Source organism: Salvelinus fontinalis, chromosome 41 (assembly GCF_029448725.1).
Source record: "Salvelinus fontinalis isolate EN_2023a chromosome 41, ASM2944872v1, whole genome shotgun sequence".
Taxonomy (NCBI): Eukaryota; Metazoa; Chordata; class Actinopteri; order Salmoniformes; family Salmonidae; genus Salvelinus; species Salvelinus fontinalis.
In genome coordinates, this window is record NC_074705.1 from 22663648 (window position 1) to 22677813 (window position 14166).

At 43.8% G+C, this 14166-nt stretch overlaps 1 protein-coding gene across 10 annotated transcripts in view; it reads left to right on the forward strand.

Annotated features, from left to right (window-relative positions):
• Positions 1–230: 230 nt before the first annotated feature.
• LOC129840754 (guanine nucleotide exchange factor DBS-like) overlaps positions 231–14166 on the forward strand; it is a 61799-nt gene continuing 47863 nt past the window's right edge. For 5 of the 10 annotated variants that reach the window (XM_055908913.1, XM_055908915.1, XM_055908918.1 and 2 more), the window contains exon 1: positions 232–449. In XM_055908913.1, the coding sequence (XP_055764888.1) occupies positions 275–449 (175 nt within the window). In that variant the 5' untranslated portion in view covers positions 232–274. Of the gene's footprint in view, positions 450–11690; positions 11869–14166 lie in introns of those variants that run through there. The other 5 variants (XM_055908909.1, XM_055908912.1, XM_055908917.1 and 2 more) reach the window with 2 other exon arrangements.

A 14166-nucleotide genomic window follows, 5' to 3' on the forward strand; every position in this document is an offset into this window, starting at 1 on the left:
GTGTGTGTGTGTGTGTGTGTGTGTGTGTGTGTGTGTGTGTGTGTGTGTGTGTGTGTGTGTGTGTGTGTGTGTGTGTGTGTGTGTAGGCGTAGCTCTCAAAGGTAAAAAAAAAACTCGAGAGAGGACCGACAAAGCGTTCAGAGCTACTCATTTTTACTGCAGCTGTTTGGAAGGTGGGAGAGAGGGAATGAGGGAGGGAGGGACATCATAATATAGAGGTGTGAAGAGAGGGATGACAGAGCAGCACTGGTTCATATCTCTGTGACAGGTGGTGATGAGGACGGGAGAGAGTGATGAGAATATGAAGGAAAAAGAGAAGATGGGAGAGAGGGATGAGATGGAGGTGCGTTTGCAGTCCAGTGGACACGGAGGAGGAGGATGTGTCCACATCTCTCTGGAGGAAGTGAAGAGCTTCTACCGGTTCTCACAGAGCTGTCAGCGGCTGCATAGTGAGTGTGTGTGTGTGTGTGCATGTGTGTGTCATGTGTGGCTAGCTCTTACGCTCACTGCTTTGAGACAGTGGTGAAAGTGTGTTTGTGTGAGCCTCTGTGTGTTCATCGTGCACCTCTGCACTACTGTACTGTGTGTGTATTACCCAGGGTTGTATGTTTACAGTGTTAAAGGGTCTGTTCAGCCACCCACCAGAGTGTAATAACATACAGTACATAACCTTGTAATGCTTGGTGGAGTTTCTCATCATGGCACTAATAAGCACTGACTTCAACATCAGCCTATTGGTCAGCTCTGAAGTAATGCATTCCTGGATGAGGCTGATCTGAATGTTTTATGTGCCAGGATGCAGGACCTATATGGTGTGTTTGAGACGTTCATCTCCTTTTCGCTGTAGTCAGTTTTATTGCACAAGGCAAGCTGTGTCAGGAAATCCCTATTGTGTTCACTGGTAATTGTTACATGGTTATATCCTTATTTGCTCAGGGTGTTGCTGAATATGCGTAGGAAAGGATAATGGGAGTCAGTGCTAATCCAAACCCCAGCTGAGCTATACTATTAGAGTGCATTTTTGCCTGAATATTTTGACATAAAACATTCACCCTGCCTTGGACTACAAAGTCTGTTAAACTGAAAAAAAGATAAGAGTTAATTTTAGCCTCATTGATGTGCACCTCAGGGACTTGGATTGCTGTGTCATCCTGTCAGGGACTTGGATTGCTGTGTCATGCTGTCAGGGAATGGCCGCTATTTAAAGGTTTAGTTCAGCCCGAAACCAAAAGTTTGTCAGATGTTCTTATATCTCTGAAGCCGTCTGAAGTTGAGCTTCAGAGATTGTTTTCCACACGCCGTCTACTGGGTAGAACTCGCTAAAGAGAGAATTCTGCAGGCGCCCGTCCTAAGCAAACAGGAAAGATTGTCACCATGTTATTGGATGGCATTAGACAGTGCCAATATTTCCACTTAATTTCAGTCTTTGTAAGCCACTCACATTTCTGCATTCATTTCCCATTGACATCAATCAGTGGTGGTCGGAGCCGTTTAAGATGAGGGCGATTCATTTTTTTATGAGCATGGCCTTATTTCTATTACAGCATGTTGGATGACTGTCATTCATGTTCCATTCACCCAGTTCAATGTAACAGTGATGGGTTTAGGCTACTACATGATACTCTAATTTCCCTATACCCATCATGAGGTTGTTACAACCTAGCCTATGAATGAAAGTTTACAACGTAGGTGCACAGGTAAAGATGATCATTTTTTGTAATCAAGGTGACAGACAGTGACACATTCATAACCGCCTTGCACCCTCCTGCCTGCATCTAGCTGATATAGGGCGTAATCATTAGTCCAACAGTTGCAAAGAGTTTCTATTGTACAAAATTTGGGTATGTTTATCAATGTTTCATTCCGTTTGCTTCCGTTTTGAGAAACATTTTTTTCAACAGAATTGGCGGAATGAATACACCCCTAATCACACGCAAACACAGTTCACTTTCATAGCAGCCACATACAAACAGCATGATCACTTTGCTTGTTGTAATTCCTTCTCGCATCTACGTGCTGTCCTCTCTCACCCTTTCCCTTCGCTTGTGGACTTTAGTACAACACATCAGCTGTCTGTGACCAGGCAAAAAAATATTTTCCAAGCCAAAGCTTCATATCATAACCACTACGCACAGCCTTCATAGTTGTCACCATATTATCTAACGTGATAGTCAACATAGCTAATAGAACTAACACATTAGTAAACCCGCTACAATCATACAGTACAGTGTACAGTCAGCAAGTACTTTCAACTACACCAGCAGGTCCTGGTGGCAATAAATTAATTAAACCAAAGGCTTACCTTGACTTGGAAGAGTTCCAGTGTTGGATAGCCGTAACCAACTAGCTAACCTAGAAGCCCTCTCAGTTTGAACCGGGTGTTTGAATAGGCTAATCTAGCTAGCTAGCTAAGTAAGTGAAAGCTAGCTAGCTCTCTCTCTCTCCCTCTCTCTTGCTTCTCCTTCATTTTTGAAGAAATGTAATTGTCACGACTTCTGCCGAATTCAGTCCCTCTCCTTGTTCGGGTGGCGTTCGGGGGTCGACGTCACCGGTCTTCTAGCCATCGCTGATCCACCATTCATTTTCTATTTGTTTTGTCTTTGTTTTCTACACACCTGGTTTCATTCCCCAATTGCATGTTCATGTATTTAACCCTCTGTTTCCCCCATGTTTTTGTGCGTGATTGTTTCTATGTTCATTCGGTACGTTATGGCTAGTATTTCGACGGGTGCTGTTTTCACCCGTGCGTAATTGATTACAGTTTATTTTTGGTCAAGTGTATTGTGACCTTGTGCCTTTATTTTGAGTAAAGTACGTTGCTCACTCATTCTGCTCTCCTGCGCCTGACTTCATGCACCAGCTACACCCACCTTCTGACAGTAATTGTTCAAAACTGTTCAACTATTGTCTTTCTCTCTCTTTATGTCAACTACTCACCATATTGTATGCACTAGCTGTAGCTTATGCTTTCAGTACTATATTAATTCTCTGATCCTTTGATTGGGAGGACAAAATGTCAGTTCATGCTGCAAGAGCTCTGACAGGTTGGAAGATGTCCTCAGGAAATCGTCATAATTACTGTGTAAGTCAATGGAATGGGGTGAGAACCATGAGCCTCCTAGGTTATGTATTGAAGTCAATGTATCCAGAGGAGGACGGAAGCTAGCTGTCCTCCAGCTACACCATAGTGCTACCCTACAGAGTGCTGTTGAGGCTACTGTAGACCTTCATTGCAAAGCGGTGTGTTTTAATCAATTATTTGGTGACACATATTTGGATACATTTAGTATAGTTTTATAAAAAAATTATAGGTTTTTTAATGTTTCACTTTTTTTTAAATGAAATTCACTGAGGGTCTCCCCCTTTCTCTGAGGAGCCTCCACTGACATCCATGCATGGTTTACTTAAAAGTCAGAGTTTCAAGTGTGGATCTAATGGTAGGATTCAGCCCTAACAACACACTATGGGCCAGTTTCCCAGACAGATTAAAGCTAGGCCTGGATTAGAAATCATTCTCAATGGAATCTTCAGGACCAGTATTTATCTGTGTCCAGAAAACTGTCCCGATACACTTTCCGCCACTTTTGTTCTGTTACACCTCAATCACATGACCATGATTCCTAGTCATTTATATTTCAGTTTCCTTTTCATCCCATAGAACACCCTCTCTATCTGTCAGTGTAGATTTTGGTTTCCTCGGCCCAGCGGTGACCTTTCCCTGACCTCTGAACCTCACTGTGACCCCTCTGTAGCGCTCTGCAGTGTCAGCATCTCTAGATACTGAACAGCTCAGGCCCAGTCACTGACACATAGTCTACCCTTTTCCTGTCCTATCCTTTATCCAACTCGTGTTACTCGAGTCCAGTGTAGACTGTTGCGTGCGTCCTTTGGTATTGTGCTTGTGAAAGAGGCAATATGTTTTTGACTCGGCTACGGTATCCGATAAAGATGATGAGGCTTTCTCTGTCAGACTCGGGTAAGATTTCAGTGTTTGTCTTGCTAAGAAGTGGCATGGATAATGGTGTTTTTTTTTGTCCGTGCCTGATAGGATGCTATCGATGTTTCTTTATGATTGAGCAGGGCGTGTGCAATAGGTGTTGCATTAGGTTGACTGAATTGTCTGTGAAATGTTCAGATTAATCATTGTCCACCATGAAGGCTTGTCTGCTTGTTTTGGCTGTGCTCTCTCTACCTCTATCCTGTTCTCTTGTTTGTTGTTCCCTCCCTTGTTTTTCCCTTCCATCTTGTCTGCCATCTGTTCTTCCATCCCTCCTTTCCCAAGTTGTCTGTCTTTCAATGCAGTCGTATACTAATCCCCACAGCTGGTAATCCCAGGTGGGTCAGGCTATTGATAGTGTTTTATACATGATGAATGTTGGAAGTATGATTATTTAATCATTATCCCAAATATGTGTCACGACGCCCAGGTTCCGAGTAAGATATCTTGATAAGGACACAAGCCTGCCTGCCCTGGTAGCACCACCCAGGTTGCTGGTGAGGCGGACGTGACTGGGAGTGGCCAGGAACAAGCTAATTGGCCTTAATGACCGTCTGGCATTCTGAACTGATGCACATAGAGGGACGGAGAAGGATATGGGGATATAGAGAGGTTGAGAAACAGAGAGACGGAGACGGGGAGTGACCAGCCAGTCCCTTTGGTAAACAAATACACATACAGTGTCAGAGAAAGGAAATATGAAAGATTGGTTGTTGTTCTCTTGTACTATAAATGATCTCAAAAGCAACATTTCATTTTTAGGTGTTTTCCTGTCTGATGGTTTGACAGCTAAACTAGAGACAAGTCTAATCCTTTATTGACTCAGTGGATGGTCAATTGTCTTATGAGTCCTACATGTCCCGGTGTTCCCGCTCTAGAAATTCCCCTGAGATCATGTCAGCTCTCAGGTGGCTGTTATCTTACACCTACACAGATCCCACAGGCCTTAAGTCACACCTCAATGTTTCTTTTCCTGGTAAGTTTATGGGGGGAGGGAAGAAATGGTTTTTGAATAAAGAGACGGGGAAAGCCCGGCATAAACAGTTAATCAAAGCAGTTAGTCTGGGTCCAGTCTCCACCATGCCCCCCAGACCCACTGTTTCATCTCAGGCCACTAAAAGGACCAGTACATGTTTATCGGTTTATCAACCACAACAATTACTTCCTTCAACTGAACAGGCCTGCCAACGGTCAGCACTAATCTCATGTTATCAGTTAAAAGTTGATATCAACCGCCTGGATCACGTGTCAAACTCATTCCACGGAGGGCCGAGTGACTGCAGGTTTTCACTCCTCCCTTGTACTTGATTGATGGAATAAGTAGTAAGGAACTCCCCTCACCTGGTTGTCTAGGTCTTAATTGAAAGGGCGAAAACAAAAACCTGCAGACACCTGGCCCTCGGTGGAATGAGTTTGACACCTGTGGCCTAAGTACTAAGCTCAGTTGTCCACAAGTTCCACCCAGAATAAAGCTAGTATGTTTGACCCTTGGATTACTTAAGACAGGTCAATTTCTCTCACCCACAGGACCAGCTTCTGTCTCACACATAATGGACACACAAACACACACTTCACAGTTGTCTCAGAGACCGTGGGAACCCCACCCATAACACTAACATCAAGTCATGTTAATAGTACCTGGCTCCAGCTGCTATTAGTCATGTATTTAGTTCCATCAGTCAACAACAAGACAATCAATCCTCTATTATTCATCACACAGGTACAAGTGTTGCACGTAATGCAAACAAATCGAGAGCATCGTACCAATCGATTGGTCTACATTGTAAACATTGACAGAAGCATCTAGTCCAGGGGTGTCAATGTTTACAATTTACAACATAGCAGGCCAGGCATGGGTCACAACTAAGTTGCCTAACAATCTGTTTCTTGGAAATTAAATGCTGACCGGTCTGTTGTGCACCATGCCCTGTGAATAGACGCCTCGTGTCCCAAAGCAATCCAGCAGCCACAGGAAACTGTCCGTTTATAAACTACCACTTCCTTTCCTAGAGTCAGCGTTCAGTGTCACACAGGTCACACACTGTCCCTGTCTACTTCCCATCTTCTGCCCTGGATTTCATATCAGTTATCAGGTCAGTACAGATATATGAGATGAGACGCACCCCTACAGTGGGACCATGTGACAGGAAGGCTGTCAGCCATCCCATAATACAGTAGAACAGCTGACAAGCTGAATCTCCATATGCTTCCTGGTTCCTGGGACAGGCTTCTCATAATGGGGACAAATACAGTAACGGCAGTCTATTTTCATCACTACGCCGGCAGAGAGACAATGTAAAAGGATTTGGATCAGACACACTTGGTGTGCTTCCCAAGTGGCACCCTATTCCCTTTATAGTGCACTACTTTTGACCCCCTGTATAGGGACTAGGGAGCTATTTGGGATGCAAGCTTGTTTACTCCTGAGTCTCTCCCTGTTGACTGACATCAGATGTATTTGACTAATTACTGTAGGGCCTGGATTAATGTCTTTCAAAAGTAATTGAAGTGATGCATATTTATGCGTAGCAATTACTCATAACATTACCTATGTTATTGGTATGTTCATTATGACGTTATTATAATGTTGTGTAACAGGAGGTAGATAAGTATTGGGGAAGGGATGGGGAAACGATTGAGAGGGAGGGATGGAGTGGCCCTGGGGCAGAGAGAGACAGTAACAGGTCAAATGATCCTTTTATATTATCCCATGAAACCACAGTCTTGTCTGCTGTAGTCTGGGAGCCAGAACCAGCCTGACGAGAGAGACTAGGTTGCTGGTAATACTCTGTCTCTAGATATATTGGACTGTGGGAGTCTATAGGACACAGACTGGAGAGAGAGATGGGATGAAACCAATTCATTTTACCGTTCTAACCCCATCGTCCCTCATCTCTAATCTCTCAGTCATTTCAGTTTTTACATTAAATGAAAAACCTAATGCCACTCTGTCTGAATACTGCCTGGGATTATACAACATCCTCTATGTAGAGGGGTCTCCTAATCTGTTCTGTAGTCTGTGGAAACATGGAGCACTGTCAGATACATGACTTCATCACTAGGTGGCCGTCTCATAAAGGACCACAATGACAATATAAATAGAACAGCAGAGGAAGTACATGACTCTGTGCTTTCCACCATGGCCAGACAGATGGTTGTCTCCTATGTCTGGATGGCTGTAGCGTAGGGGGGGACTGATTGTAGAGGTCGACCGATTATGTATTTTTAACGCCGATACCTATTATTGGAGGACCAAACAAAGCCGATACCAATTAATTGGCCTATTTATTTATTTATTTATTTGTAATAATGACAATTTCAACAATACTGAATGAACACTTTTATTTTAACTTAATATAATACATCAATAAAATCAATTTAGCCTCAAAAAAGATAATGAAACATGTTCAATTTGGTTTAAATAATGCAAAAACAAAGTGTTGGAGAAGAAAGTAAAAGTGCAATATGTGCCATGTAAAAAAGCTAACGTTTAAGTTCCTTGCTCAGAACATGAGAACATATGAAAGCTGGTGGTTCCTTTTAATATGAGTCTTCAATAATCCCAGGAAATAAGTTTTAGGTTGTAGTTATTGTAGGAATTCTAGGACTATTTCTCTCTATACCATTTGTATTTCATATACCTTTGACTATTGGATGTTCTTATAGGCACTTTAGTATTGCCAGTGTAACAGTATAACTTCCATCCCTCTCCTCGCCCCTACCTGGGCTCGAACCAGGAACACATTGAAAACAGCCACCCTCGAAGCATCGTTATCCATTGCTCCACAAATGCCAAGGCCCTTGCAGAGCAAGGGGAACAACTACTTCAAGGTCTCAGAGCGAGTGCCGTCACCGATTGAAACGCTATTAGCGCGCACCCTGCAAACCAGCTAGCCATTTCACAGCGGTTACACCAGCTGAAGCACAACGAAGAGCTGCTTGCAAACGCAGGAAAGTGCTGTTTGAATGAATGCTTACGAGCCTGATGCTGCCTACCACCGCTCAGTCAGACTGCTCTATCAAATATCAAATCATAAACTTAATTATAACATAATAACACACAGAAATACGAGCCTTAGGTCATTAATATAGTCAAATCCTGGAAACTATTTTTTCGAAAAAACAAAATATTGCTGTTACATTGTACAACCTTCAATGTTATGTCATAATTATGTACAAATCTGGCAAATTAATTACGGTCTTTGTTAGGAAGAAATGGTCTTCACACAGTTCGCAACGAGCCAGGCAGCCCAAACTGCTGCATATACCCTGACTCTGCTTGCACAGAACGCAAGAGAAGTGACACAATTTCCCTAGTTAAAAGAAAGTCATTTTAGCAGGCAATATTAACAAAATTTGCAGGTTTAAAAATATATACTTGTGTATTGATTTTAAGAAAGGCATTGATGTTTATGTTTATGGTTACACTGGTGCAGCGACAGTGTTTTTTTCACGAATGCGCTTGTTAAATCATCACCCGTTTGGCAAAGTAGGCTGTGATTCAATGATAAATTAACAGGCACCGTATCGATTATACTCAACGCAGGACACGCTAGATAAACTAGTAATATCATCAACCATGTGTAGTTAACTAGTGATTATGTTAAGATTGATTGTTTTTTATAAGATACGTTTAATGCTAGCTAGCAACTTACCTTGGCTTCTTGCTGCCCTCGCGTAACAGGTAGTCAGCCTGCCACGCAGACTCCTTGTGGAGTGCAATGTAAGGCAGGAGGTTAGAGCGTTGGACTTGTAACCGGAAGGTGGCAAGATCGAATCCCCGAGCTGACAAGGTAAAAATCTATCATTCTGCCCCTGAACAAGGCAGTTAACCCACCGTTCCTAGGCCGTCATTGTAAATAAGAATGTGTTCTTAACTGACTTGCCTAGTTAAATAAAGGTAAAAAAAAATATATATAATAAAAATCGGCCACAATCGGTGTCCAAAAATGCCGATTACCGATTGTTATGAAAACTTGAAATTCGCCCTGATTAATCGGTCGACCTCTAGTTGATTGCCATGTGCGATAGGATCTGTGTAGTGAGTTGAGGGGATTTCCCACACAGTGCTCGTCTGTGTGTAACCGTCTCAGCTAGAGTCTCGTATTACTTCCTGAGGAGATTAGCCCACTGCTTCACTATCTCACTAGCTGTGATCCATGCACCAAGTCCCTCTGGACTTTTATGTCAAGGAGAGGCTCAGTAGACAGGACCACCGGCCATTAACACTGACTGTAAACATTCTGCATTTCACATTATCTAACAGAGTTTTCCTCATTGACAGTAAAATAATCAAAACTCTGTAGATCTATGGCTAAGTACAGACACGCACACCACACAGACACACACACCACACAGACACACACACCACACAGACACACACACCACACAGACACACACACCACACAGACACACACACCACACAGACACACACACCACACAGACACACACACCACACAGACACACACACCACACAGACACACACACCACACAGACACACAAGGGGAGTCAGGAGACAACAGGTCAATGTCAGGGGTCCAGATCACCTGGTGTCTGAGTGTCTAGAACAGAGCTGGTAAAAGGGAAGACTGGGAGAGAAGTCTACAAGCTCCTCGCTTCTTTCTCCCTCTCGCCCCTCTTTACACCCCCCTTATCACCCCCTTCTCTCCCTCCCTCCAATGTGCCCTCTGTTTCATCAAGGTTTTGCTGTCCTCCTATTGGAACTGTAAAGATTTGTGTGTTTTTCCTCTGAATACAGAACCTATTGGTTTATTCAGTCCCAGCAGTAATGGCTCTCTTCTGTTTGCCTGCTCTCTGTGTGTGGCACACTGGGTCCCTTGCTCTCCTCCTGCAGTGTGTGTGTGTGTGTGTGTGTGTGTGTGTGTGTGTGTGTGTGTGTGTGTGTGTGTGTGTGTGTGTGTGTGTGTGTGTGTGTGTGCTAATATACACTGTGTACAAAACATTAAGAACACCTTCCTAATATTGAGTTGTACCCCCTTTTACCTTCAGAACAGCCTCAATTCATTGGGGCATGGACTCTACAAGGTGCCAAAAGCGTTCCACAGGGATGCTGGCCCATGTTGACTCCAATGCTTCCCACAGTTGTGTCAAGTTGGCTGGATGTCCTTTGGGTGGTGAACCGTTCTTGATACACACGGGAAACAGTTGAGCGTGAAAAACCCAGCAGCATTTCAGTTCTTAACCCACTTAAACCGGTGTGCCTGTCACCTACTACCATACCCCGTTCAAAGGCACTTGAATCTTTTGTCTCACCCATCCACCCTCTGAATGGCACACATACACAACCCATGTCTCGATTGTCTCCAGGCTTAAAAGTCCTTCTTTAACCTGTCTCCTCTCCTTCATCTACACTGATTTGAAGTGGATTTAACATGTGGCGTCAATAAGGGATCATAGCTTTCACCTGGTCAGTCTATGTCATGGAAAAAGCAGGTGTTCCGAATGTTTTGTACTCTGTGTCGGTACCATTGACTTGGGTTGGAATTGTGACACAAATGCAAAAAAGTTAGCATTTGAAACAGTGCCACTGTAAACAAAAGCAAAGCATGGGTTGCTGTCATACCTGGTCCATAGACTGCTTATACAGTAAAAAAAAACAATATGTAGTTTGGGTGAACCATCCCTTTAACAATGGATGTGGGAATTCTTTAAATAGCAGGAACAGCACCATCTAGTGGTCAGAACCTGGTAATATCAGGATGTAGGATGGGAAATAAACCCAACAAATACAATTACTAATTTCTCTGAACAAGGAAAAAAAACACAAAATTCACTGAGAATACATTACATAGGATGAAGAAACAGAACTCCATACTACTTGTCAGACACAGAACTGACACTAAATACTCGTTGTTGATGTGGGATTGGTGTGGGGGGTCCGTGGATGGCTTTTGACCCCTTTGGATTTCTAAACGACCCACTTTAGGGTTTGGGATTAAGGTTAAATTAAGGGTTAGGGGTCAGGGAATTGTTTGGTCCCCACAAGGATAGTAAAACAAACGTGTGGTTGTGTGTGTGACAGATCTAGGATCAGCTTAACACAAAACTGACCCTAGATCAGTGGGGGCAGCATCCCTCTCCATATCTCTGGCTGCATGAAAGGCCAGTAAATGTCATAGGTGGCATTGAGCTGGAGGCGGTCCCATACAGGCAGCTGCTCTGTGACATCACTCAGGCCCTGGCTCCTGATTGGCTGAGGGGTATCAGACAGAGAGGGGTCCTCCAGAGGGCTGTGTGAGGGACGATGGCTTTGGTACCAACCACATTCTGTCTGTCACTTGTCTTTATCTCCCCTTGATCTGATCCCAGACCAGCTTACACACAGATTATAGATGTGTGAGGTGCACATGTATAGGCTTATCTGAGGGAATTACATCTGGCTGCTCTCTCTTTCCCCCTCCCTTCCTCCATCTCTCTCTCTTTCTCTTTCTCTCTCTCTCTCTCTCTCCATCTCTCTGTGTCTGTCTATTTCTCTCTCTGAGTTGTTTGTTTACGCTCTTTCAGTACCTGGGAGAGAGGGATCAGTGGGAGGTGTAATCTGAAACTGAGCCCAGTCTAGCTGAGTGTGTATATGGAGACAGAGGGGGAGGGATGGGGGGGGGGTGGTGAGTGTGTGTGTGTGCCGCCCAGCGACGGAGCGTTCAGTGTACGGCTGAAGTCTCAGCACTCAGGCTGTGGAGGAATGGATGGCTGTCGCTCATACGACTGCTTATTCTGAGAGTGTGTGTGTGTGTTTGGGAGTGTGTGTGTGTTCTCCCGGGGGGAGAGGGGGGACAGGATGGCCCTCAACCGAGTGTCCCTGCTCTGCCATGACATCACCAGGATGTGGCTGCAACTCAACTTGATAACAGGTAAGATGTGTGTTTGTGTGGCAGGGGGGCGGTGTTTGTGACTGACAGTGCACGTGACAGAATACGGTGCGTGTGCAGCTGTGTGTGTGACTGAACGGTATTGTCAGAGAGGTGAGGAAGTTCTACTTCAGTTTAATGCACTTTTTTTTTTACACTTTATTTTCGCTTTGTTGTCATTCCATGTGGAACATCTAAATCTATCCCTCCCTCTTGCAAAACTACTCTATTTGCATAAATGGAAATACTGTCCCAGCAGTTGATTGGTATCTGGTTACTAACAATCTTCAACTCCCAATGACTGTGTTTGTTGCCCTGCGCCAAGCAATCAGGACTAGATTCTAGTAAATGTTCAACAAGAGAATTCAAATGAAAACACCCCCCCCCCCCCCCCCCCCCCCCCATATATTTTACAAATTGGCTGTTTTAATTTGCATGCTGTGCACACCCAGGCCGTTGCACAGTGAGAGTCTCTTGTCTCCGTTTCTCCACTGCCAGAAGGACAGGCTTTGGGATAATGTGGGTTTAAACTCACCCGAGCCCCTCAACACCGAACCTTCGCAGTTGGCACCGCCGGTGTCATACTCACTGCTACGTCACATGGAAGAGGCAGTGAGGGTGACGGAAGAGTCACCCTCACTACGGAAGAGTCTTCGCTCTCTACCAATCTGCCAATCTGGATGGCTTGGTCATAACATGGGCAGCACCAGCAGGAATCTGTGCCACGTTGTCATGCCAACACGTTCACTTCATTGACTGTTCATTCATCTGATAAAACTGTAGCAGTTTGTTTTGTTGTTGTATTTTGCTTTGTTTGAATTGATTCCAAAAGTTTTTCAAATCCTTTCCGGGAGCTTAAGGAAGCGCTTTTTCTCAGTATATTCTGCCTGGCTCATGTCATGAGTCAACATGTTGTCTTAAACACATGAGTTATAAAACAAAGAGAGTCGCACACTCCATATATAAAACCTCCCAGTCATTTATTGGGTAAAAAAACAACGTTTCGGCGTAACTGTGCCTTCTTCAGAGCTTCTCCCACCCTCAAGAATGCACAGTGATGCCGAAACGTTGGTGGTTTTTTACCCAATAAATGACTGGGAGGTTAATACATATGGAGTGTGCGACTCTCTCTGTTTGTATAGCTTACAGTTTATTCACCGTTAGTCAGCACCTCTACATCATTTTCTCTGGGTGTGCACCAGCTCATGCTTTTTATTTAACACCTGAGTTGACATTGATCAAGACGGTGAACCCACTTCCATCTCCTGAACTATTAAGCTCCAAGAGAGGTTTTAGAGTACAAGTAAAAACACATCCCTGGAATCTCTTCTTTGGAATGTATCTCTCCTTTGTCAAACCAAGGGAACGTTTGACTAGAGGTGTCCTAAAAGAGATGTTCTGTTTCCTTGGAATATCCTGTGTGTGTGTGTGTGTGTGTGTGTGTGTGTGTGTGTGTGTGTGTGTGTGTGTGTGTGTGTGTGTGTGTGTGTGTGTGTGTGTGTGTGTGTGTGTGTGTGTGTGTGTGTGTGTGTGTGACAGTGGAGAGGGTGATGAACAGTGGTGTGTTGTCTGTCTCTTACTTCCATTCAGTAACAGAGATATGCTTGTCAACACACAGAGACTGGTCCGCTGGCCAAGCGGAAGGACATTGTGCCACATTTCCTCCAGTCTCTCAGGGCTAGCCCACAGACACAGATTTACACTAATTACCAAAAGTATGTGGGCACCTGCTTGTCAAACATCTCATTCCAACATCATGTGCATCATTATGGTGTTGGTCCCCCCCTTTGCTGCTATAACAGCCTCCACTCTTCTGGGAAGGCTTTTCACTAGATGTTGGAACATTGATGTGGGGACTGATTATTTTTTTTATTTTTTTTTATTTAACCAGGTAGGCAAATTGAGAACACGTTCTCATTTACAATTGCGACCTGGCCAAGATAAAGCAAAGCAGTTCGACACATACAACAACACATAGTTACACATGGAGTAAAACAAACATATAGTCAATAATACAGTGGGAAAAAAAATAAGTCTATATACAATGTGAGCAAGTGAGGTGAGATAAGGGAGGTGAAGGCAAACAAATATATGTATAAATAAATAAAAATATAAAAGGCCATGGAGGCGAAGTGAGTACAACACAGCAAGTCAAATAAAAACTAAAAAAACACTGGAATGGTTGGTTTGCAGTGGAAGAAAGTGCAAAGTAGAGACAGAAATAATGGGGTGCAAAATTAATAAATAAATACAGTAGGTAAAGAGGTAGTTGTTTGGGCTAAATTGTAGATGGGTTATGTA